This window comes from Octodon degus, unplaced genomic scaffold, assembly GCF_000260255.1.
Source record: "Octodon degus isolate 3935 unplaced genomic scaffold, OctDeg1.0 scaffold00098, whole genome shotgun sequence".
Lineage (NCBI taxonomy): Eukaryota > Metazoa > Chordata > Mammalia > Rodentia > Octodontidae > Octodon > Octodon degus.
Genome location: NW_004524674.1, coordinates 1,238,202 through 1,261,261, shown reverse-complemented (window position 1 = coordinate 1,261,261; position 23,060 = coordinate 1,238,202). Strand labels below are relative to the sequence as shown.

Sequence of the window (23,060 nt, the reverse complement as noted above, 5' to 3'; positions counted from 1 at the left end):
CGCGGTTCAATCCCCCAGCACCACATGCCAGCCAGCCCCATCCCCTGGTGGGCTGAGCTGGCCACACACACACACACACACAAATAAATAAAATTAAAAAAAAAAAAAAAAAGAACAGCCCAAGGCCAATCAGTCTCAGTGAGATGCTTGTTAAAATCCAGCTTTCCTAGTGCTTGGGAGGCTGAAGCAGGAGGATCACCATGAGTTCAAGGCCAGCCTACTCTACATAGTGAGACCTTGTCTCAAACAAAAACCTAGGTTCGCTGAAGCTGTATTGATTCTAATGCCTAGCAAGGTAGACTGTGACAGTCCTACCTCAGATTGGCACTGTGCCCAAACCCCAGCAGGTAGAGCAAGGCCCAGAGGTCTCACCACATAGAGATAGAGACTAAGGGTCCTGGGTAGGAGCCACCTTCCCACAGTCTTTTCTCATTGCTAGGTCCCAGAGGCCACGTTCGAGGAGATCCTGCCAAAGGTCCTCAGGGCTGACTTGAACGTAGTCCTCAGCTCCCCAAAGCACCTGGAGATCTTCCTCTTGGCCAAGCAAAAGGTGCCAGCAAAGCTCGAGTCTTGGATGGGATCTGTTGACCTGTTCACGGATGAGAATATTCCCAGGTGTGAGAGCGTGGATGGTGGGTTCTCCCTGTGGATGTCTGTGTACTCATTTGCTTGGCACTATTTCCTGAGTTGCCTCTGTCTCCACAGACTGGTAAACGTTCTGAGGTTGGTAGCTGCCTCTGTGAAGAAGGAGAACAAGCTTCCCGTTGTAGCCCTGGACCTGCTCCGCCTGGCACTTAAGGAAAAGAAGTTCCTGCAGTTCTGGAGGGAGGTCGTGGAGCAGGGGCTCCTGGCGAAGCCATCCTGGCCAGCCAGGTGCGTGTGGTAGTTGCCCCTCTTGCTGTCACCGCCGTCTGAGGCAGAACTACTTCACTGTTTGAGGTTCTACCCAGAGGATGGGGCTTTGACCAGGCTCTCTTGTACCCCCTCAGCTTCATGTGTTTCCGCCTGCTGGGAGCAGCCCTGCCTCTGCTGTCCAACGAGCAGCTGCAGCTGGTGATGCGAGGAGACTTGGCCCGACACTTCGGGGAGCACATGGTCATGGCTAAGGTGGGCCTCGTATTGCAATTCGGCACTGACCACATAAGGCAGACAGCTGGCTCTTCCTGCCAACACGAAGTGGGTCAGACCCTGGTACCTGAGTGTCCCTGACCTTGGAAGGAAACTAGCGCAAGGTCAGGGCCTCTGCCCTCAGGGTCCCTCCAAGGTAGGTGTAGTCAGCAGTCTTCAGATTTCCCTGCTCCTCAGCCGGGGTGACAGTACTTAGGACATCATCATCCCAGCAAGCACTGTCACACCTGGGACACAGCGAACACTTGCTCTTGCCGTTCTCACCAGTTCATTTCATTTGTAAAGCAGTGATGGCAGGGTCTGGTGCAGAAGGTTGTCAGGATAATTAAACAGGTTGCCGTGAGAAAACATGTTGTCCTGGGCTTGGCACTTACCTTGTAAGCACATAGGACTGCTGGTTTTTGAGTCTCAGAATGACACTACAGAATTTGGATCATGGTCACACCAGGCCCTTAAAACCCACTCCACACTGCATATATATAGCCAGTAAAGCAGCCTGTTACCATGTCCACTGTGAGGACAGGGAGGGCTAGATGCCAAGCAGGAGCACTGTAGCAACAGGAAGCCATTGCAATTTAAGCTCAGCCCAGCTGTATAAAAGGGAAGGTACCACAAGCCTGGGTGTTTTGTTTTGTGATGCTAGGAATTGAACCCAAATCCTTCACACTGAGCCCCATTCCCGCCCTTTTGTTTTTGAGGATAGGGTCTTGGTTGCCCAGAGTTTAAACTTGCAGTCCTCCTGCCTTAGCTTCCCCAAATTCCAGATTTACAGACATGTACCACTGTGCCTCACTATGACTGAGTTTGACCTGCAGTGGAAGGGGCTGCTGGGGGTGGTGTCTCCCCTGGGCTGGTGACCCTCGTGCACACCTGACTCTTGCAGCTCTCAAATCAGTCGAAGTTTGTCCCAGAGATGAGCGAGTACGTGGGCACCTTCCTGGAGGGATGCCAGGATGACCCTGAGCGGCAGCTGTCCGTACTGGTGGCTTTCTCGTCCATCACCAACCAAGGTCTCCCTGTCATGCCTACCTTCTGGCGTGTCACACGGTTCCTAAGTCCCCAGGCCCTGCAAGACTATGTGGCCTGGCTGCAGGGCATGTTTCTCCAGCCCAACCTGGACTCCTTGGTCGACTTCAGCACTGCCAACCAAAAGAAAGCCCAGGATGCTTCACTGAATTCGTGAGTGACCTAAGGGATAGGGCCCCCAGATTAAGGAGGCTGGAATGCAGTTCAGGAACTCCAAGCCACAGAAGGAGGGAAGGGAGAAATCTTAGCTTTTAGAGATGGCCTCAGGGCCAGGGATAGAGCTCAGTAGCATAAGTGTCTGTCTGGCAAGTACAAGGTCTCGAGTTCAATCCCTGGTACTGCAAAAAAAGAAATAAAATAATAATAAAAAAAAAAACAGCCTCTGTCTTTCCACAGTGATGTGCAAAGCAGGTGGTCTGGGTTTCTTGTTAAGATGAGGCAAAGCAGTTCCTAGTTTAGATCACCTCTGAATGTGTTCCACAGTGTTGGTCTTTGCTCCACAGACCTGAGCGGGCTATATTCCGGCTACGGAAGTGGATCATCCATCGCCTGGTCAGCCTTCTGGACACCTTGCACCTGGAGAAAGAGGAGGCTTTGATTGAGCAGGTGGCCAGGTGTGAAATGTACTCAAGCCCTGTAGTGATCAAGGAAAGGGGTCCACCCTGGGGCCAGGAGCCTTTGGGTTGAGTCATCAGTGAGCAATAGGTGCAGACAGATTTAGGGTCACTCTTTGCAGGCCTGTGAAGGGAAGGGACCCAAAAGTCTAGGATTATAGGACCCTAAAGACTTGCTTCATGGATCTCAAAGGCAGCCCTGGCATACTCATGGTATCAGGAAAGTTGCTTGCCTGGCACCTCCCACCTCTGTGGCCAGCTAGAGCAGGGTTTCTCCTGTCTACCTCCACCATGGTCAGAAGAGCCAGCTTCCCTAGCCCCATGTTCAAAGGCACCCGTGCTTGACTTGGCATTGGTCACACAGCCTCACATGTGTCTCCACCTTAGCAAGGGCCCTGGTTCTCAGAGAAGCAGCCCACGCTTGTCATTGCCCAGCTGCCTCTGGCCTTGACCAATTGGGTCCTGTGAGAGATGTGCACAAGCCAGTAGCTCCTCCTTCCTCCTGGCACACCCTTCATGGTACCCACCCAAGAAGGGAAGCCCGTTGGACTGAGTGGCACGAGCTGAAGCAACACTGGCTCTCTCCCAGGTTTTGTTTGTTCCACTCATTCTTTAAAACAAAGAAGCCCACGAGCCAGATCCCAGAGACCAAGCAGCAGTTCTCCATTCCTCTGGACAGCCGGACCCGAGAATTCTTCACTGGTGCCTTCTTCAGGTGGGTCTTGGGCAGCCCAGGAAAGGCAAGAGTGGTGAGATGACATTGAGGATATTTGCTCCCCATGTGCCAAGCTCGGAGCAGTAGTGAGCACCCAGTATCTACTGAGGCCAGGGATCAAGCCTTGAGGTGGGTGGAGAGGGATGGCGTGTGTTTGCCTGTGCAGTCCTCTGACTCCAGCCTCACCCTCACCAGCCTGCTACAGACCCTCAGCACAAAGTTGAGGCACATCCCAGACCAGGCCCAAGGTGGGCACCACTGGATCTACCGCCTGGTGCAGTTAGCAGACACGCTGTTGAATCACAGTCGCAACGTGGCCATCGTCACACCCTTCACAGCACAACAGCGCCAGGCCTGGGACCAGTGAGGCACAGGACTTCCACAGGGGGTGGGGCACTGGGGTGGGACTGGCAGTGGCCTGCAAACACACCTGTCTTCCCCTACCCTGCCCCCAGAATGCTGGAGACCTTGAAGGAACTGGAGGCCCGCTCCTCAGAGACCAAGGCCTCTGCTTTCCAGCACCTGCTGCTCCTGGTGGGCATCCACCTCTTCAAGGTACAGTGGCCTAGAGAGACGCATCTGGGAACCTAGGGTTGGGGGGTGGTGGGCCTCCTGCTGAGAGGCTTGAGGGCCAGGCAGCACCCTGTAGGGCTGAGGGTTGGGTCTCAACTCAAGGAAAGATTGCAACGTCTACCTACGGGCACCAGCGGGCATCCCAAGCTTTCCCTGCAAGGCTACCACTTATCTCCAAAGCTTTTAGGCAGGTACTTCCCATGTTTGACAGGTAGAGAAAGAAAGTAAAGTGACTTGCCAAACACAGCAAATTACTGGGATTCAAACCACTCCACAGGACCTCCCAGATGTGGCTTACAGGCCAAAAGAAGTACCCATAAAGAACTGCCACCTCCCCAAGGAGGGAGGCAAATAGCACTCGTGGGCCATGTCATTTGGGAGCCAGTTTGCCGTACATTGTGGCCTGCACCTGTATTCAGTACTAGGAGGCTGAAGTAGGAAGATTGCCGGAAGTTTGAGGCCAGCCTGAGTTATGTAGTGAGACCCTATCTCAAAATTGAGAGGGAGGGAAGGAGGCCCAAAGTTTAATTCAAAGCCCGCCTAGAAGCAGTAGTAGTGGCTGAGGTTGGTATTTTCCTCTGTGCATCTTCAGCCCAGGTTCTTTGTCCTATCCTGTTCTGTGTCAAGCTGTGTCAAATTTCTCCCGAAGCCATGTTCCCATTGTGTTCTGACCACAGGAAATTGCGATTGCATTTGAAGTTGAACACTAGCAGCACTTTTGCTTCTTGTATTTCCCTGAAGTCTTGAACCCTCATTTTTTTTTTTCAGAACTGGCTCCCTAGAGCTGCCTGGGGGCTCTTATCAGGGAAGCTTCAGTCTTGCTGACCTGAGTAACAGGTCCCTCCCTCATTTGCTTGTTTCCTTCTGGCCCTGTGGCTGTGGGTTTTGCTCCTAATACTTGGCATCAAGCCTTTGATAGCAGCAGGGCCCCAGGGACTCTCAGACACCTGAGTATCCTGCCCTAGAGCTTGGGATCTCTGAGTTTGACTTCTTAGAGGAAGCTGCAGTTCAGGGTGTGTCAAATCCTTGGAGAAAAGTTACAACACAGAGAAAGATATAGTTCATTCACAGGGATCTGGACACTTGACTCTAGTCAGGGTCACAGGGATCTGGACCCGGGGGGTTGTGAGCGGGAAGTCTGCCTTGCAGCTACTACAGATTATAAGACATTTTCCCACACACACCTCAGTGATGCCTATGTCTAATGCTAAGCCAGATGTGGAGCGGTGGGAGGCTGGACCCCCCTGGGTGCCTTGCTGGTTAGGGCCTCTGTGTGTATGGTGTAGGGGGAGCCATTAGCTCTGGGCTACCTTGGGGTCTTCTGTTGTGACTGGGCAGAGCAGGCTGGTGGCCAGAATGTTTAGGCCTCAGATGCCAACTAGTCTCAGCCACCTCCTTGCCTCGCTCAACGGGGGCAGGAGGAAGCCCAGCCCCTGATTTCTGTCCTGCCCTACCCACAGTCCCCCACAGAGAGCTGTGACCTCCTAGGGGACATCCAGACCTGCATCAAGAAGAGCATGGGGGAGAAGACCCGCCGTTCCCGCTCCAAGGCCATCAGTGGGTGTTTTCCCTTGGGACAGGGTGGGCGGTCCTTGTCCTCGGGCATAAAGACCCAGAGCGTGGCTGTCCCATGCAGCCAGCAGCTCCCTGTCCTGGCTCAGCCCTCTCCCTGCTTACAGACTCCCAGGAGCACCCGTGGGTGGAAGTGATGGTAGAGATCCTGCTGTCCCTGCTGTCCCAGCCCAGCAACCTGATGCGCCAGGTGGCCCGGAGCGTGTTTGGTCACATCTGTTCCCACCTGACACCACGTGCCCTACAACTTATCCTGAATGTGAGTTGAGATTTGAGAGAGATAGATTCAGGGGTGGGGCCCCCAGAGCACCAGGTTATACTGGGGATACCATCTCATCTCAGCCCTGCCTACAGAATCAGACTGAATGGGGACTTGTACCACTGCTGTACCTGCCTATTTCTGACATCCTGAGGGCTGTCAAGGGAACTGGTCCTCCCATTCTCTTCCCTGACCTAGACCCTTTGACCAAGGCAGCTGAGTCTGGTCAGGAGGCAAGGAGCAGAGTCCAGGGATATGAGGAAGGTTGGGGCCTTGGGTGGCAGATGAGTCAGCAGCCTGGGAATCCTTCCCAGGTGCTGAACCCTGAGACAAACCAGGATGAGGATGACGTGGTGGTGGTCACCGACGATTCTGATGAGAAGCAACAGAAGGATGCAGAGGTACTGACAAGCGAGGAACAGGGTTGTGCTGGGCCTGTAGCGGTGGCCTTGGCAAAGTATAACCAGCCTACCTTCCACAGGATGAGGGCTCAGACAGCAAAGACGAAGACTCAGAGAGCGAAGCAGATAGCGAGGGAGAGGAGAGCGAGGAGGAGGAGCGTGACGAGCACGTGGACCCCGGCTTCCGCCAACAGCTTATGGAAGTGCTACAGGCTGGGAAGGCACTGGTGAGAGGGAACTAGGAGGAAGGATCTGCCTTTGTGCATCCATGTTGTGTCCACACTGATGGCTGGGCCTCTGTCACCAGGGTGGCACAGACAGTGATGAGGAGGAGCTGAGCGATGAGGCCATGATGGCCCTGGATGAGAACCTGTCCAGCCTCTTTGCTGAGCAGAAGCTGCGCATCCGGGCCCGGCGTGAGGAGAAGAACAAGCTACAGAAGGAGAAGGCGCTCCGGCGGGACTTCCAGATCCGGGTGAGCCGGCGGCCAAGCAGGTGGCCACTTCCCTGCCCAGCCCCTCTCTGCTCATGAACATGAGTAGGATGAGCGTCCTTCTGTCCCCAGGTGCTGGACCTCATCGAGGTGCTGGTGACCAGGCAACCTGAGAACCCTCTGGTCCTGGAGCTGCTTGAGCCCCTACTGAACATCATCCGGAGCAGCATGCGCAGCAGCAGCAGCAGCAAGCAGGAACAAGACCTTCTGCACAAGACGGCCCGCATCTTCATGTGAGTGGGGCAGTGCAGAGACTTGATTTCCTATCACTTCATGCCAGCTGTGCCCTAGGGCTGGCGTCCTCAGGTCCCTGGTCCCATCCTTGCCCTCATTCGTGACGGGAAATTGGCATCTGGCTGTGGCATCATAGCATGGGCAGAGCTTTGGTCATGGCAGGAACAGAGCATGCAGGAAGAAGTGGCAGCAAGGCAGGGAGCCAAGGAACGAGCGCAGGACACCAACAGGCCTGAGGCAGGGCTGAGGGCAGGAGCTGGCTGCTGGCATCGAGCCCACGGGCGTATTGTCAGCCATGGTGCAGCGGCAGGGAGGGTCTGGTTTAGAGAGGTCTGAAGGAGGGCTCACTAGAGGCAGGAAGGCCGGCAGGGAGGCAGTTGCAGCATCTAAGAGACAAGGTCTGTGGCAAATGCAGACCTTCGAGGCAAAGTCCTATAGTTCTGGGACACCAAATACACTGCAGAGAGGGCGTGAGGTACCCTGAACGTGGCCCTAGGTCACTCTGTCTGCCGGCGCCTGGTCACTGTCTATTTTTTCTAGTGTCCCCTTCTGTCCCCAGCCCTCCAACATGATAAGTGCTTTTGTTGTTGTTCTGTTTGGGGATTTTATTTTGGTATTTTGTTCTGTTTTGTTTTTGTGGTTTTTTGAAACAGGGTCTCTTTATTCTAAGCCGACCTTAAATTAGCAACCCTCCTGCCTCAGCTACCCAAGTGCTGGGATCACAAGCATGCACCATCACCCTGACCCACACAGGGTTCTGAGCACAGATATTGGTCTCACTTTACAGAGGTCATGGAGGCCACTGCCTCAGAAGAAAGGGATACAGGTGGAGGCATGGACTAGAGCAGAGGGGTCCGGCCCATGGTGCAGCCCAGCCAGGGAATCATTGCCCCTCTGCCTCATGTCCTCAGCAAGTTTGCAAAGCCTGGGTCAAGGTCCTTCTCCTTCTAAGTTCTCTTGTTTCCTCCCATGTCATGGGACTGAAAGTCCCTCTTCAGGGTTGGCCTTACTTGGAGAACTGGTGAGGAAACATTCTGACCTCTCGCCCACAGGCACCACCTGTGCCGCTCCCGGCACTACTGCCACAACGTGGGCCCCTGCGCAGCAGCATTGCACACCCAGGTGGAGCGCCTGGTGCAGCAGGCCAGCCAGCAGGCTGACTCCTCTGTCGCCCTCTATTACTTCAATGCCTCTCTGTACCTGCTACGCGTCCTGAAGGGCAATGCTAAGAAGCACACACTGGAGGGCCAGCAGTGTCAGGGAGCCAGTGCCAGGGGTGGCCCCGAGGATCCAGGCCCTCAGGTGAGTGGGGCTTGGTCCCTGAGGGCTGTAGGAAGAGCCAGGTCCCGCCCTCAGCCTTCTGTGTGCTGCCTGGGCCTGACGCAAGCCTCCCCCCATCCCTCTCACCTGGCCTAGACCAACTGTCTGGACTTGGACCTTGTGACGCCTGTGTACTTGGCAGCACTGAGCTCCTTCCTGACCAGGCGCAACAGCCCTTTCACCATCCCCATGTTCCTCAGCCTCTTCTCCCGGTACCCGGTGAGTGTCCCACACCCCTGCTCCTCTGGCTACCCCTCCCCATCCCACATCCCAGGCCCTGCCTTACTGTCCATTATTTCCTGCACTCCCAGATGATCTGTAAGAGTCTGCTCCCTGTCCTGCTCCAGCGCATGTCTGGCTCAACTCGGGCCCGTCAGCAGGTAAGGGCTTTGCCAGATCCCACTGGCCTTCCTGCATTGGCCTTCCTGCGTTGTCCATTTCATCCTCTTCTGGTGGGGGGTGTGATACCCAGGAGCCATGCCTGCCAACCTTGGCTGAAGGGCATATCATCTGAGGAGCAGGATGGCTGTACTGTTGGCCTTCCCCACCATCAGTATAAGGTCTGAGGGGACAGGGCTGGCTTTGTCCCTGTAGCCACCACTTCCTTCCCAGCCTGAGCCCTCCAACTCCCTTAAGGGCCTGTCCTCTTACCTGAACAAAAGGATGCCTGGCATTTCCCAGTTAGTCAGGTGCCCTGGCTGTTGGGCAGGCAGGCAGGAGATGGTGCTAAGCTAGTAAGAGGGCCTAGAAGCTGTTTCAACCTGAGATCCTATCTTCCCTATCCTTGTCCATTTGGCAACCCAGTCTTCATCCAGGCCTCACTGTGGCCCACCTAAGAGTTGACAGGAATGAGCTGTTGCAGGCAGCCCCCATGCACCACCTAGGGTTGCCATGTTCTTAGCGGGTGTCTGGCAGTCCCTCCAGCACCTAGGTTCCCAGTAACCATGTGTTTCTTTCCTCAGGCCCATTCCTGCCTGCTGTTGCAGAAGACCCTATCTGCACGGGAGCTGAGGGCATGTTTTGAGGATCCTGAGTGGGAGCAGCTGATTGGCCAGGTCCTGGCAAAGGTCACTGAGGTAAGAGCCTGGAGGTCCCTCCTCCCACCCCACCAGGAAAGGTTCTCCAAGCCTAAGCCTTCCTCCAAAGTAGGGTTTGGCTGGTCCCGGAGATGTGATCTTCTTTGGGCTTTGGTGTCGGGCTAGGGAACAGGGCCTCCAGCAAGGACTCCCTTCTGCATACTTCAGCCTGACCCCTCCTCCCTAGAACCTGTGTACACTGGGGGAGGCACAGAGCAGGGCGGAGCACCAGAAGCAGTTGACCTCCCTGGAGCTGCTCAACACTCTCTTCAAGATCATCCATCATGAGGTGAGCCAACAGCTCACAGCTGGGCCTGGGAAGGAGCAGGCATCCTTGGGGTCCAAGCAGCAGACTTCAGGATAGTCAGGGCTTCCAGGCTGGGAGGGACATCAGCATGGGTCACATAGGGAAGATTCTGGGTGCCAAGTTGAGGAGTCCAAGCTGTCCATGTTTATGTGATTATCTTACCACGTGTGGATGAATGTAACTTGGGTGGCAGAGTGCCACCTGGCCTTGATGGGATGAGAAAGACAAGGGACGGTAGGAGACGGGGAAGAGATGGAGAGATTCCAGGTTAGCAGCAGTTAGTGTGGAGGCCAGGTGTCCAAGCCTGGGGCAAGAGGACAGAGCAGCAGTGATGAGTCCAGGCCCAGTAAGGTTTGATCTGCTCATGTCAGGGTAGAGGGCCATGGGCAGCTGGAGAATGTGTATCTGGATCCCCAATCCTGGCCAGAAATCAGGCTTTGGGAGACTTGGCACAGACAAACCCTAATCAGAACCAGAACCCAAGTGGGGAGCAAGCTTGGTCTTTGATCATTGCTGAAGGGAGAAGCAGTGGCAGCAAAGCAAGGGGCAGAACTGAGCAGCTGCCCTTTGGGTAGAAGGAGTAGGCAGGGGCCCCGGGAGCCGCGGAGAGGCCCCGTCTCCCATCACCTCTGCAGCTGCAGCCTTGCTTCTGCAGGATGTGACTGTGGACCTTAGCGCTCTCCTGGGTGTGCTGCGGGGCCAGCAGCAGAGCCTGCAGCAGGGCGAACACTCAGCTGGCTCCAACCGCCTCCACGACTTGTACTGGCAGGCCATGAAGATGCTCGGAGTCCAGTAGGTTCTGGGAAGGCAGACCCACACCTCAGCAGGGGCTGGAAAGACTCCCACACCGGCGCTTCCCGCGCCAGTGTACATGCTTGGTGTGGGGGCTTGGGACCCCTGGGTCCTGTGGAACCACAAGGCAGAGATGACTCCTGTCCTCACTGGGTGTTTTCTTATCCTGCTCACTTCCTCCTAGGCGCCCCAAGATAGAGAAGAAGAACACCAAAGAAGCCCCCAGTGCCTCTGAGAGCCCCCTTAGCATGAAGCGGAAGAAAAAAGGATTTTTGCCAGAGACCAAAAAGCGCAAGAAACGCAAGTTGGAGGGGCCCACACCAGAGGAGGGTGCCACGCCAGAGGCAGCTACTCCTCCAGCCACTGGTGGCAACCAGCCCCCCAGCACAGGCAAGAAGAAGAGAAAAAGGGGGAAGGCCAAGGTCCTGGCACAGCCCCAAGTGAATGGGACACCTGCCACCAAGAGCCCTGCCCCTAACACCCTCACCTTGAGCCCCAGCACCCCTGCCAAAACTCCAGAGCCGAAGAAGGGCAAAAGGCCGTCACAGGTGAATGGAGACACCCCTGTGACCCCGACAGAGCCTTCAGGCAAAAAGCAACGTCAGAAAGCTCTTTCCAATAAGGGAATCTCAGTCAAGTCCCCACAGTCTGCCCTGTCACGGAAGAAGGCCCGCATGTCTGTGGTCAAGAGCCCCAGCCTGTTCCAGAGTGGAGCCAAGAAAAAGAAATTGCTGCGGAAGAAGCTAAGAACACCCTGAGTGCTGGTGCCCTCCGTCTCCATCCAGCAGCCCTCGAGACTCCTTATTTTTTCACTGTGTTTTAATAAACAAGCCTAAGGCAGCAGCCTCTGGTTCTGAGTAGTGGTTCTGTTGCCAGCCAGGCTCCCTGCACAGGTGCCAGCACTCCTGGGAGCCCTGCCCCTCTCCAGACTTCCTGTAGGAACCACCAGGACATGATTTAAATAGGTTTATTTCTTCATTTACAAGAGGAATATATTTGGCTTCTCTTAAGATTCTGAGATTCACAATCAGCAGCTCTAAAAAATAAAGGAGCAGTTTGGCTTCCGGAAGGAAGAGGAGGCAACACTTGGACCTGGTTCTTGTACAACAAGAAAACATTGCTGGGGCCCCAGGTGAGGGTGGGGTGGAGGCCAGACTGGTCTTTGGGGGATACCACCCCTTTGTCCAGCCCCTAGGGTACCCCAGAGCTTGGAAGGGTGGGTATTCCACTAGCTAACACACCACTGAAGCCACAGCCAGCCAGTAACTAAGGGGCAGAGGGAGCAGTGTCTAGGTGGCTCTTGGGGTCTCCTATGACCGCGATTGCAGCAGATGTGCAGGGAGTGGGGGGGTGGTGGGCATAAGCTGCCCCAGGGGGCTGGTGTGCAGGTAACAGCTATAACCTGGTTTGGGCTGCAGGGGGGCGGGGGTGTAGATGGGAGTGGGGTGATCAAAGCCTGGGGAGAAGGCCCAGCCCCCCAGAATCAGCCATGAAGTCGCTGGGAGTGTGTCCTTGACAGCCACAGCAGCTGGTAGCCAGGGACACTAGGCTCCCTCCTTCATGAAGACCCATCCCCTGAAGCAGGAAACTGAGGGATAGCTGCTTCCCTCCGCAGCTCAGCCCTAGATACGCTCCTTTAGAAGCCCTGCCCAGCCCGCAGGAGAGTGGGCCCTCGCTTCTGGAAAGCCAGCAGAAGTGCTCTAGGACCCATGGGGAGCACTGCAGAGGTGGGCTGGTGGTTCCCAACATCTCAAACCTGGAGCATGGGTGGTGTGTGGCTGCCACCAGGGCCTTCACCCCTGGTGATGCCAGCTCCCGATGGAGGAATGGCCCAACCTGGGAAGCCTCTAGGGAAAAAGCCAGCCCAAGGCAGCAGAGACAAATGTCCTCCAGAGTGCCACAGACCAGAAAGCACCTTGTGATGACTGTTCCACCTCAGGTGCCCGCCTGAATCCAGCGACCCCAAAGTGCTCCCGGTGCTTTCAAGGGCTTCAGAACCTGAACTGTAGCCCTGAGGGCCCAGCCGTCTCTTCTCTGCATGGTCCAGGATCTACTGGGTCTTGAAGGCTGTAGATGGTGCCTTGCCCAACATACTGTGTGGGGAAGTCCTGCTCCCCGGGCCCACGACCTAGGGCAGGCAGGGCCTTGCCCAAGATCACATAAGCTGGTGGTGGGCCAAGGTCTTCTGATAGACCTACTTGGGGGTGCCTTCTCCCTTGGTCCCAGGGACCCTGCAGCCCAAACCCAGGGGCTCTGCAGCCCAAACCCAGGGCTGAGAATCTGTCCAACCTCCCCTGACACACACAGTCTTCCAGGTTAACAGAGGTTGTGGCTTCTTGGAGCCAGGGCCATTCAGCAGTCCCAGACCAGAGGGCAGCATTCCCTAGTCTGTCACACAGGAAGCTTTGGGACAGCTCCACAGATCTGGGATGCCGTAGGACGCTTCCCAGGTTAGGTGGGAGCAAGAGTTCTTCACTGTCCCAGCGGCACCTAAGGAGAGAGGAGGGTGTGATTTCAGGATTGGGGCACTGGGGCGGCCTCCCAAGGCTTCCCTCCTCACTTCCCCTGCTGTTTGGGGAATCAGATGTGCTCTAGGCTTTGGAACCATGACTCTGGGCTTGCAGTGCTGGGAAGCTGAGACCAGGCCCTGAGGGAGATCACAGTACAAGTTGGGCCCTGGCACCTCTAGGAGGATTTGGGAGGACAGTGGGAGTCCTGGCTGGCTCCAACCTTGACCTATGCCCTCAGCCCTTCCAAGGAAGCAGCCATCTGATTTACTGGAAGGAGGCCACTCCCCATCACACAGCTCCATCGCAGAGTCTGGGCAGCGTTTCAGGAGCCAGGGTTGGTGGGATGAACTCAGGCAACAGACAGCTGGCGAGGAGTTTCCCTGTCCCTTAAACTGCTATGTCCCCCTCAGCCTGCACTCACCGCCTCAGACCTTCATGGATTGGGGCGGCAGCACCAGCTGGTTCACCCTGAGGGAGAGACAGGCGGGGGTCAGGGTGGCACGTCAGCGGGGGCCGGGCCCGGGCACGGTTCTGGCACATCGCATCACTGGGGCTGGCTGACCGGAGGTGCTGGGCAGGGACCTCGTCAGCCCCAGGGGGAGGTGGGAGAGCCCAGAGGTGGGAGAGAAGAAAAAGAGGAGTAAAAAGAAAAGGAGAAAGAAGTCAGAAAATGAGAGGAAAAGATGAGAAGGTCTCAGCTCTGAAAACCTGTAACTCCAGAGAAAAACCCACACCCTAAATACAACAGGCCTGGCAGCTTCCACTATGGGTTGCCTGTGTGACAGAAGATTTGAGCTGGGCCCAGGCATGCCGGGGTTGCCCTTGGATCCAGTACCGGCCATCAGCCGTCACCCAAGGTGCAGAGGAGGCCATTAACACCCACCACACACACAGCGCAGTGGGGAAACACAGAGCTGTCACAGTGTGTTTCCCAGCCAAGGCAGCAGGCCCACCCCCTGCCCACTCACTGCTGCTCAGCCTTGGCCCGGTCGCTGAGGAAGAAGAGAGCGGTGGCCAGGAAGAACATGCCACCCAAGACCACGACGAAGGGACAGAGCATGAGCGCATAGCCCAGGCTCAGGAACTCCCAGAGTGGGGAGTCCTTGGTGCTCTGGCGAATCAGGTCCGAGATCTGTGAAGATGGGGACAGGCATCAGGGTGGGGCCACTTCCTGAAGCCCCCAACCACCCAGCCCTGACACTCCCCTACCCGCAGCCACTCACAAAGCCAATGAGGTAGGGGCTCCCTGCGTCGCCCAGCAGGTGGGAGGTGAAGCTCTGCAAGGCCACAGCAGTGGCCCGTCGGGTAGGGATGACCACATACTGTAGGACAGAGGAGCAGGTCAGGCCCACCCCTGTGGCTGTGACACTTCTGAAGACCCCACAGCCTCAATCACACTCCTTGTAGTGTCTTCACCACATCCCCAGGGGCCTTCTCACCCCTCCTCTCCCCATGCTACGGCTGCTTTTCCCCACCTGCAGCTTTAGTCATCACCATGCCCAGCCCTGACCTCCCCAGCCTCCCCCCACTCCAGCTCAGAGGTGGGGATCTGTCTCACATCCAGGTGAGGTCCCTTGGCTGTGGTTGGCACAGATTTTAACAGAGCTGCAGCCTCCCCACCTCTCCCTGAGACCAAGCTGCCATCAGCTCTGGTTGACTGCTAGGAACAGCCAGGTACCATGGTCCGGGGCCACTGAGGCCTGGGGAGGTGCCATTCCCCAGGGGCCACATGGAGCTGTGCCATTCTGGAGCTGCAAGCCTAACTAGCCTCTTGCTCCACAATAGAAATATTTCTCTTGGAAGAGGGACTTGCAAGGGCCAGGGCCTGGCTGTCCTCCACAAGGACCAAGCAAGGCCGAAGTAGGCCTGGGACGGGGAGCTGGGGTGAAGTAGGACCCTTGCCCAGAACAGTGTCATCCGAACAGATGGGTGGCCCTAGCACCAAATGCCAGGAACTCCTGGGCCCCACCACCTACCCACTCTTAAAACTGAGCAAGGCCTGACCAGCTCTGAGTCAGATAGGAGAGGCTTGGGCAGCTGAACAGGCAGCACCAGGGTACTGGGTGTCCCTGGGCACCCCTGCCCCTGAACTGCAGCTACCTTCTCTACCCAGGGCACTAGCCTCCATGGCCAATGTGCAGGCAGCAGCCCCACAAGGCACCCTGTCAGTGATGTGAAGGTGGGAAGAGACCTGGATCTGATGAGATTGCATGGCCTCATTTCTAGTAATAATTAGTCACTTAGCCATACTTAATAAACTGGGACATGATTTCCCTCGGACCCAGACACCGTCAGCAGCTGTCAGGGGCTGCCCTTGGGGATGGAGACAGGGAAGGGCCTGCTGCCCAGTGCCAAAGGTATTTGATTCAGACTCAGTCCATCACCCTGGGCTTGTACAGTGACCCAGCCTATGCTGCCACCATCAGCTCTATTCTGAGGCCCTGAGGAGAGTCAGACCCTACCACCTCCACTGTGACTGCGGATTGGAGGCAGGGACCAGCCAGGGAGAAGCAGATACTTGAGGAAGCTTGAGTGGGCAAGGTTTACTTTCTGAAGCAGAGGGACTCACAAGGGCCAAGGCCTGGCTGGACTCTGACCTCCAGGTTATCTCCTGTGGTCACACCAGACCTCAAACGTCCAGAGGATTTTTTCTTCCCCAGACCGCTCCCAGTGCCAGTCCTCTGCACTGTGCTCCCAATCCTTTCCTGGCTGTGACCCAGACGGTCCTCAAGGATAAAACAAGGAACACACCCACCCCTGCTTTCCTCCCACTGAGTGCCACGAGCTACTAGGTCCACTGCCCCCTTCTGGTTCCTGCTCCCATCACGCCTGGGGACACAGGCCCCTGTCCACTCTTCAGATGGCCCTTTGTCCCTGGCCTGCTAGTCTGCAGCCCATTGTTGGCCCTGTGAAGACAGCCTCTGTCTGGCTAGCCCAGCCGCAGGCACCCGAGCAGGCACGCCTGGGACCCGGGCTGAACCAGGAGGGCAGAGCCCACAACACTCAGCCTCTGGGTGGGGGTGGGGGGGGGAGTGCTGGCAGGCAACACCACCTCAGTGCCAGCCTGGCACTGCCAGCCTCCCAGCACAAACCTGAGCCTTGAGACAATGCTCTCCCTGCCCTGCCCCACGCTGTACCTCATCTGCCTGCTCAATCCTGTTTGCAGCCCCTGACACAGACCCCCAAATCTCCCTGCCCCTGGGAGTCATCATCCTGGCAGACCCCCACTAGCTCTCCTACCTCCTCAATGGCCCTCCCTTGCTGCTCCTGTGAAGTCAAAAGGCCTAGGTCACCCTGCCTGGCTCACCATGAGGATGTCCGCGGTGATGGCCCAGTTAGAAAACAGCAGTGTCTCCCCGACAAAGATACAGATCTGCCCAGGAGAAAAGAGTTCAGCCATCAGGGGCCTCTCCTTCCTGCAGCAGCCTCAGCTGCCACTTGCACCCACTTGCCCCAAAGCCTCCTCTCCCTCCACCACCACCCCCAGGGCCCCACCTCCTCTCAGTCAGGCTCATGAGGAATTGGTGGGTTACCCAGAGAATTCCAGCCATGCCCACAGCCCCAAAGGACACCCAGAGCCCTGAACAGGTGGTGGACAGAGCAAGGGCCAGCATCCAAGGGACAGCAGCCTCCCCATGAGGACGGAAGGCTCAGCAAGTCAGACTTCACTGCCAGCCCACCTCCAAACCTCCTCCCTCAACCCCTGCTCCCTGCCCCCATTACACTCACATAGGCGCCCACAATGCTGCTCTTGGCCGCCACGAAGATGAGGCAGATGAAGATGGCGGAGCCCAGCATGCCCACAGCACACACCAGCGGGTCGGCCCTTTGGGTCCGCAGGCGGCACCAGCGTGTAGCACCTGCACCAGTTACCACGCCCAGAAAGCCAGTAAAGCATGTGATGGCCCCGAAGATGAGGCTGTGGGTAAAGAGGACGTTGGGTACAGGTTGGGGGGCTTAGCCGCTGGAGCACAGGGGTGCCCATTCATTGTCCCTTGCCAACCACCCCCACACCCACTTGCCAGGCTCACCTGTCCTTGGCCCCACAGGGCGGGCTATTGCAGGTCTCAGCCGTCTTCTGCACAACTTGGGCACGGTGCAGGTAGAGCGGGATCCACATGCCCAGGGCCCCTGTGGCGAAGGACACAGCTGACGTGGCCAGGGAGGAGAAGACGTAGCTGCGGCTGGGGAGAGGCCAGGGCAGCGACACTGAGCTGGGCCCAGACCCTCTTCAGCTGCGACAACCAGCCCACATCAGAGCCCAGGAGGCTGCCTCTTCTCCCTCAGAGGGCTGCCTCACACCATCCCCTGACAGAGAACTGAAATACCTCCCCCACAGGCTTGGGGCCAGCTCAGGCTGCAGAACAATGAACTCCAGGGCCACAGCCACAAGCAGCAGCACTGGTGAGCAATGGTATGGAGGTGCTACAAGGCCTTCCCGCTGGGGCATCCCTCCCTCTTCCCAGCAGCCCCTTCCACCAGACTCACTTTCGGATCAATGCCTTCATGTCTCGCAGCCATGAGGTCCGTGCCTTGAGCTGCCCCCCGAGTTGGTCAGCATGGCCTCTCTTGGTGGCTGGGACCAGGATGAGGATGAGCGTTCCTGTGATCATGCCCAAGACAGGAGACACCTGGCAGAGGGTGAAGCATGATATTAGGACACAGAGCCCAGTTAGCCTTGTCTTTGCTGCACTAGAGGGGGCCAGGCAGGCTGCACCTTCTATGGGCTCTGGGCCAATGGCTGTCCAGCCCTCCTAATGGGTAAAGCCACTGGGGATGAGGTCAAAGAGGGTTAAGGGCTTCAAATGGACTCAGACCAGAGAAGGATGGGAAAGAAGGTACAAGGAAGAGTGACAAACAGAAAGGAAGGAAGGAAGAGATAGATGAATAAAGAAATGGATAGACAGATACAGGAGGAAAGAGATATGACTGAGCAGATGGGTAAAAATACATGAAAAGGCAGGCAGGCAGATGGAAGGAAAATGGGTGGGCAGATGGATAATGAATAGATGCAGAGCTGGCGAGATAGCTCAGTGGACTAAGCACTTGCTTAGGCAAGCACAGGGACCAGGTTCAGTCCATGGCTCCACATGTCATGCCGGCTCTGCCCCCGGGTGCACCAAGCCAGCCACCAAGTCCTAGTATGGTGGAATACTCCTATAATCCCAGTGCTGGGGAGGCTGAAAATAGGAGGGTCATTATGAATCTGAGCTGAGTAGTGAGACCCTGCACCAAATATATACATATAGTAAATAAATGAGAGATAGATGGAAAGACATATGGAAAGGTAACTTGGAGGGAGAAGAGAATTGCTGCAAGAGACCAGCCCTGCCCTACTGTCTGAGGCTGGGAAGCTTTCCCAGGTGAGTCACTAACCCTGTGACGCACTGGGAAGGGAAGGGCCAGGCATAGAGCCTCTTGCTCATAAGGCAGGTAGACCCCATTGGGAGGGGTCTGTGCAGGCCCCTTTCTGTCTTCCCTTCAAACAGCTCATGTCAGGAAGAGAACCTACGAGGCCCCAGGACTCTGTACGGGGAGGAGACTTCTGCACAGTCTGGATGCCAGCACACCAGCCTTCCACCACCCCCTGAAAAAAGCGGTCTGTCCCCACCCCTTCCCCAAGCCCGGGAGCTTTGAGCTCATTCCTCTCCATGCCACCCCTCTCTGTCCCCACCAAGAAATTCCACGGAGGCTACTTCCTTCCTGCTTTTGAGGAAAAAACACTTTGTCTTAAGCTTCCGCTCTGCTGGGAGATGGAGATCTCTGTTTCCTCCGATTGCACTATCCTGGGGCCTTGGTAACTGTCCCCCAAGCCTCTGACAGGACAGGAAATGGCTCTGAGGGGCCCCACACAGAGGTCTTGTCCCAGCCTTGCCCTAGCACAGAGCTGGGACTGGAAGCAGGAAGCTCTGTCGTGGACCTGGAATTTCCTGACATGGATAGAGAAGTCTTCATCCCCTCAACCTGGGGCTCCCAAGAGAGATTCCAAGCCTTGGACTGAAGCCCTGAGGCCATAGGGCTCTGATTCCCCTGACAGCACTGTGTGCACTAATCCAGGTCAGGACTTCAGAGCCGGGGCTGCTGAGGAGAGCCCCTAGAGGTCAAAGCTGGTGCCCTGGCATTTCTAGTAACCCTGGGGCAAGAGCTAGACTGAGCTTAACCTCCTGGCAAAAGAACTAGGCCTTACCCGAAGGGCCCAATGCCAGTCTCCAGCAGCCTGCTTCACACTGGAGCCCGTGATGTAGCCCAGGCCACTGCAGAGAAGACAGACGCATGTCAGGCTGAGCAAAGGCGGGGACTGGGGCAGGAAATCTCAGGGGTGTATGAGGCACGCTGCACATAACCATGCAGCCAGCTGGTCAGGCATGCGCCAAGGCTGACCACGTGTGTGTGCAGCTGAGGAAATGCTCGAAAGTCCAGGGCGCCCAGCCCAGATCCTCACCCAAACCCCCAACCCTGGCATCTGTGCTCTTACCTTCCTAGGGGGATGGCAAAGTAGAAGACAGACAGCATGAGCGTGCGCGTGTTCTTGGTGAAGAGGTCGCCGATGATGGTGGGTGCAATGGTGGAGTAGCTGGCCTCACCGATCCCCACCAGACCCCGGGACAGAACCAGCAGCCAGAAGTACTGTAGGGGAGGGTAGAGGATGCAACTGCACTGTGCTGCTCCTCAACCCACTCATCCTCGCTCCCATTCTGACCCCAACCCTGCAGGGTCCAGGAGCCAGAGAAGGGATGGGGCTCAAGTCTTGTCTGAGCAGTGGTCACAACCCCAAAGCACACTGGGCCTCAGTGAGCCCCTTTGTGTGGCAACTCTGATTCAAACTGGAGTTTCCCAGCTTGAGAGTCATTTGGCCTAAACAGGTTTCTTAGTCCTACAGGCTGTGTCTTCACCTAGGAGGGTTTCTCCCTGGTCCTGGCCCCAGCTCAGGAGCCACAAGTCACTCCTCACACTGTCCCCCTCCCCCAACCAGGGTATTGGGCAAAGCCTGGCAGTACTGAGGGCCCAGTGTGAGTGGGGAGTGAGCAGGGCAACCCACTGGCTCAGAGTTCCTCCCACACACACATCAAAGGGCAAAAGCAATGGAGCAAGGAAGGGTGGGACATGCCAGCTGCTGGTGGTCCTACTGCTTTGATGTGGACCTGCCCTCTCAGTCACCCCAGCTGCCCAGGCCCTGAGAACCCAGCCTGGTCATCATTCCCTGGCCCCACCCTGGCCACCCATCCGGCCAGCACTGTGTACATCCAGCCTTCTCTCGGGGTCTTCCCAGTTCCCTCTCCAGCGGTCCTTCTGGCTCCTAGCTGGTACCCACCCTGCACCTGACCCTTTCTCTGTCCCCTGGACTGTCTTTTCCTTAGCTCCTTTTCCTAGGAGTCTCCTGCCCACGGCCTTTGCCTCTTTTTCTGCTGGGTTGTTTGTCTCTTTTGTATTGATTTATATTAGCTTCTCCTACAGCACAGGGCTTGATCCTTTGTCCTCTGTGTCACCGCATTCTCAGTCATCTTTCTTTCCATTCTGTTTATGGCGCGTTTCACTATTCCCAAGCGTCTTGATGTTCTCTTTCACTGAGTACTATCAAATCAGTTGATTTTTCCTTAATGCCTTGTTTAGGAAGGCCTATTCTCTCCCCAAAGCATAAAAAGACTCTTCTATTTTATATTTGCTATATTTTAGAGGCTGGGGTGAACAATATCCACCATTCTCAGCACACTAGCTGGATCATGTGCCTGCAGTGAAGCCACCTCTGGCTTGTTGCACACTTGAGTACCAATAAACAGCGCTTAGCGTCCTCTGTGTGCTTGTAAAAGACAAACATAAAAGGGACTGTTCCGTGCATTTTATTCCACCATGCAGTTTTTCCCTCATTCTTCTCTTTTTTGCAACCCATTTATGCTGGTTACTTTAGTTCATTTTTCTGCTATCCAGAATTGTAGTATGCATATGCCCCATTTACCTGTGCCAGCCCAGTGATGGTCATTGGCATTGTTTCCTCTTATTTTTACCTCCCCTCCTCCCCCCGCCACCACTGCTTTCACACACTAAGCTATATCCTAGCCCTTTCTTTTTTTGAGACAAGGTCCTCCTAAGTCACTAAGTTGGGCTCAGACTTACTTTTCTCCTGCCTCAGCCTCCTGCAGCGCTGGGGTTACAGATGGACACCACCATGCCTGACCTACTTTTTATTTTTGAGATAGGTTCTTACTATGTTGTTCAGACTGGTCACCAACTCACAAGACCAAGTAATCCTCCCACCCTGTATGGTCCCAGAGTAACTGCAACTGCAGCCGCATATGCCATTGTGATCTAAGAGGTTCTACCAATTTACACTCCCACCAGCCGCTCCTGAGACCTGGATTCCCCACAGCTGTAATAACACTTGGTATTGTCAGCCTTTTTAATTGTTACCAATCTGATGGGTGTGAAATGGTGTCTCATTGTTGTTTTAATTTGCATTTCCCTGATTACTCAAGAGGCTGAGCTATATTTATTGGCCATTCACATGTATTCTCCTGGAATGGCTCTAACTATCCTTTGCTGTTTTTTCTAGTAGGTTATTTGTCTTTTTCTTATTGATTTATAGTTACAGATTTTTAGATGTTGCTCTGGCTTTAGTTTCATCTGTCTGGAAATATGGTTGCGGTATGGTTTGCAATATGGTTTGAAATATAGACCAAACATTTTTTTTTCTTTTCAGGAGTTTTGTTTTGTTTTGGGGGAGTTATTGAGACAGGGTCTTACTATGCAATTGAGGCTGGCTTTGAATTCACTAGTCCAGGCTAGCCTCAAACTCACAGCAATCCTCCTGCATCAGCCTCCCAAATGCTGGGATTACAAGTGTATACAACTGTGGCTGGTCAAACTATTTTACCCACAGGGTTGGTCAGCTCTGATCTGAGATGTAATTTCATCCTGCACTCAATCTCCAGAGAAAGGAAGCTTGGTTTCATCAATCTCTTCATCTATTCCTCAACCATTTTAATTAGAATAGCTGTGTTTCCATTTTGGAGATTTTTGTCTCTTCGTTTGTGCATTTGTTTTTGAGTTTTGTTTGTTTGTAGTACTGGGGATTGAGGCCAGAGCCTTCACACTGAGAAAAATCTCCAGCTCTTTTTTAATTTAAGATAGGGTCTCACTAAATTGCCCAGGCTGGAATTGAATTTGCAATTCTCCTGGCTCAGCCTCCCAGAGTGCTGGAATTACAAGCACGCACCAGAACGCTTGGCTCAGTAGCTGTTATTTTGGAATGCCTGATAGGGTGAATCCCCTTTCACTGTCATTTTTTGCATTGTTTTTGGCTATTTATGGGACTTTTCTCCGCCAAATTCAGAATCACATTGCCAAGGTCCACCAGAAACCCCCACAGAACAAGGAGTACAGTTGTAACGACTTTACAAATTACTGTATTGGGGAGCAATCTGCTTTTCTATCTTCCTCTTCTCAGCTCCTCTCCCCAGCTTACAGAGGGGGCCAAGCACCGAGGTCAGGATGAGGCAGAGAAGAGGCCCTAGCGGTTCCTATTTTCTGCTGAGGCTGCCAAACTCTGCCTGGCCCAGGGCCTGTGGGCCTGACCCTCCTTCATGAACCTGCAAACCCATCAGCTCTCTGCCTTCTGTTCTACTCTCCCTTCTATCGACAGGAATTTGATCGGTCCTCATCCTTCTTCAAAATCTTGTAGGGCTCCCCACTGCCCCAGGAGAATGCCAAAGTCCCCTGACCTGGCTCTCAAGGCTCTGTGTGATCTGCTTCCTGCCTTCCTTTCTAGCCTCTTCCTCCTCCCTCCCCCTCCCTACGCACTGCCATTCTGCACCTATGGGTGTAGCCCCTCTGCCTGTGCCACCTTTACCCAAGGGCCTTGCCTCCCAGTTCTTCTCCCTGCTTTGCATGCAATCTTGTCTCTGACCCTTGGATTTCAAGAGACTGCTCTTTCTTCAGGGAGGACTCAGCACTGTGAGTCCTGAAGGCTCCAAGTTGGGTACTCCTGTCAGGTCTTCCCCCCCAGAATCCCAAGGACTGGCAGGACTCAAAATTCTTGAGGGCAG

At 55.3% G+C, this 23,060-nt stretch overlaps 2 protein-coding genes across 4 annotated transcripts in view; one reads left to right on the top strand and one right to left on the bottom strand.

Annotated features, from left to right (window-relative positions):
* Mybbp1a (MYB binding protein 1a) overlaps nucleotides 1–11,375 on the top strand; it is a 14,491-nt gene extending 3,116 nt beyond the window's left edge. The window contains exons 6-26 of one of the 2 annotated variants that reach the window (XM_023723224.1): nucleotides 440–615; nucleotides 706–873; nucleotides 990–1,107; nucleotides 2,012–2,307; nucleotides 2,658–2,768; nucleotides 3,358–3,483; nucleotides 3,679–3,846; nucleotides 3,939–4,038; nucleotides 5,469–5,613; nucleotides 5,736–5,887; nucleotides 6,202–6,288; nucleotides 6,369–6,515; nucleotides 6,596–6,763; nucleotides 6,854–7,014; nucleotides 8,068–8,317; nucleotides 8,432–8,554; nucleotides 8,647–8,715; nucleotides 9,298–9,411; nucleotides 9,599–9,700; nucleotides 10,374–10,510; nucleotides 10,695–11,375. In XM_023723224.1, the coding sequence (XP_023578992.1) occupies nucleotides 440–615; nucleotides 706–873; nucleotides 990–1,107; nucleotides 2,012–2,307; nucleotides 2,658–2,768; nucleotides 3,358–3,483; nucleotides 3,679–3,846; nucleotides 3,939–4,038; nucleotides 5,469–5,613; nucleotides 5,736–5,887; nucleotides 6,202–6,288; nucleotides 6,369–6,515; nucleotides 6,596–6,763; nucleotides 6,854–7,014; nucleotides 8,068–8,317; nucleotides 8,432–8,554; nucleotides 8,647–8,715; nucleotides 9,298–9,411; nucleotides 9,599–9,700; nucleotides 10,374–10,510; nucleotides 10,695–11,268 (3,492 nt within the window). In that variant the 3' untranslated portion in view covers nucleotides 11,269–11,375. The remainder of the gene's footprint in view (nucleotides 1–439; nucleotides 616–705; nucleotides 874–989; nucleotides 1,108–2,011; nucleotides 2,308–2,657; nucleotides 2,769–3,357; nucleotides 3,484–3,678; nucleotides 3,847–3,938; nucleotides 4,039–5,468; nucleotides 5,614–5,735; nucleotides 5,888–6,201; nucleotides 6,289–6,368; nucleotides 6,516–6,595; nucleotides 6,764–6,853; nucleotides 7,015–8,067; nucleotides 8,318–8,431; nucleotides 8,555–8,646; nucleotides 8,716–9,297; nucleotides 9,412–9,598; nucleotides 9,701–10,373; nucleotides 10,511–10,694) is intronic. The other variant, XM_004638299.2, reaches the window with a different exon arrangement.
* Nucleotides 11,376–11,461: 86 nt separating this feature from the next.
* Nucleotides 11,462–23,060, bottom strand: part of Spns2 (sphingolipid transporter 2) — a 36,765-nt gene continuing 25,166 nt past the window's right edge. Inside the window, exons 4-13 of one of the 2 annotated variants that reach the window (XM_004638298.2) lie at nucleotides 19,496–19,647; nucleotides 19,208–19,274; nucleotides 17,509–17,651; nucleotides 17,052–17,204; nucleotides 16,750–16,939; nucleotides 16,328–16,393; nucleotides 14,244–14,342; nucleotides 13,989–14,152; nucleotides 13,442–13,488; nucleotides 11,462–13,000 (exon numbers count right to left, since the gene is read on the bottom strand). In XM_004638298.2, coding sequence (XP_004638355.1) covers nucleotides 13,446–13,488; nucleotides 13,989–14,152; nucleotides 14,244–14,342; nucleotides 16,328–16,393; nucleotides 16,750–16,939; nucleotides 17,052–17,204; nucleotides 17,509–17,651; nucleotides 19,208–19,274; nucleotides 19,496–19,647 — 1,077 coding nt within the window. In that variant the 3' untranslated portion in view covers nucleotides 11,462–13,000; nucleotides 13,442–13,445. The other variant, XM_023723225.1, reaches the window with a different exon arrangement.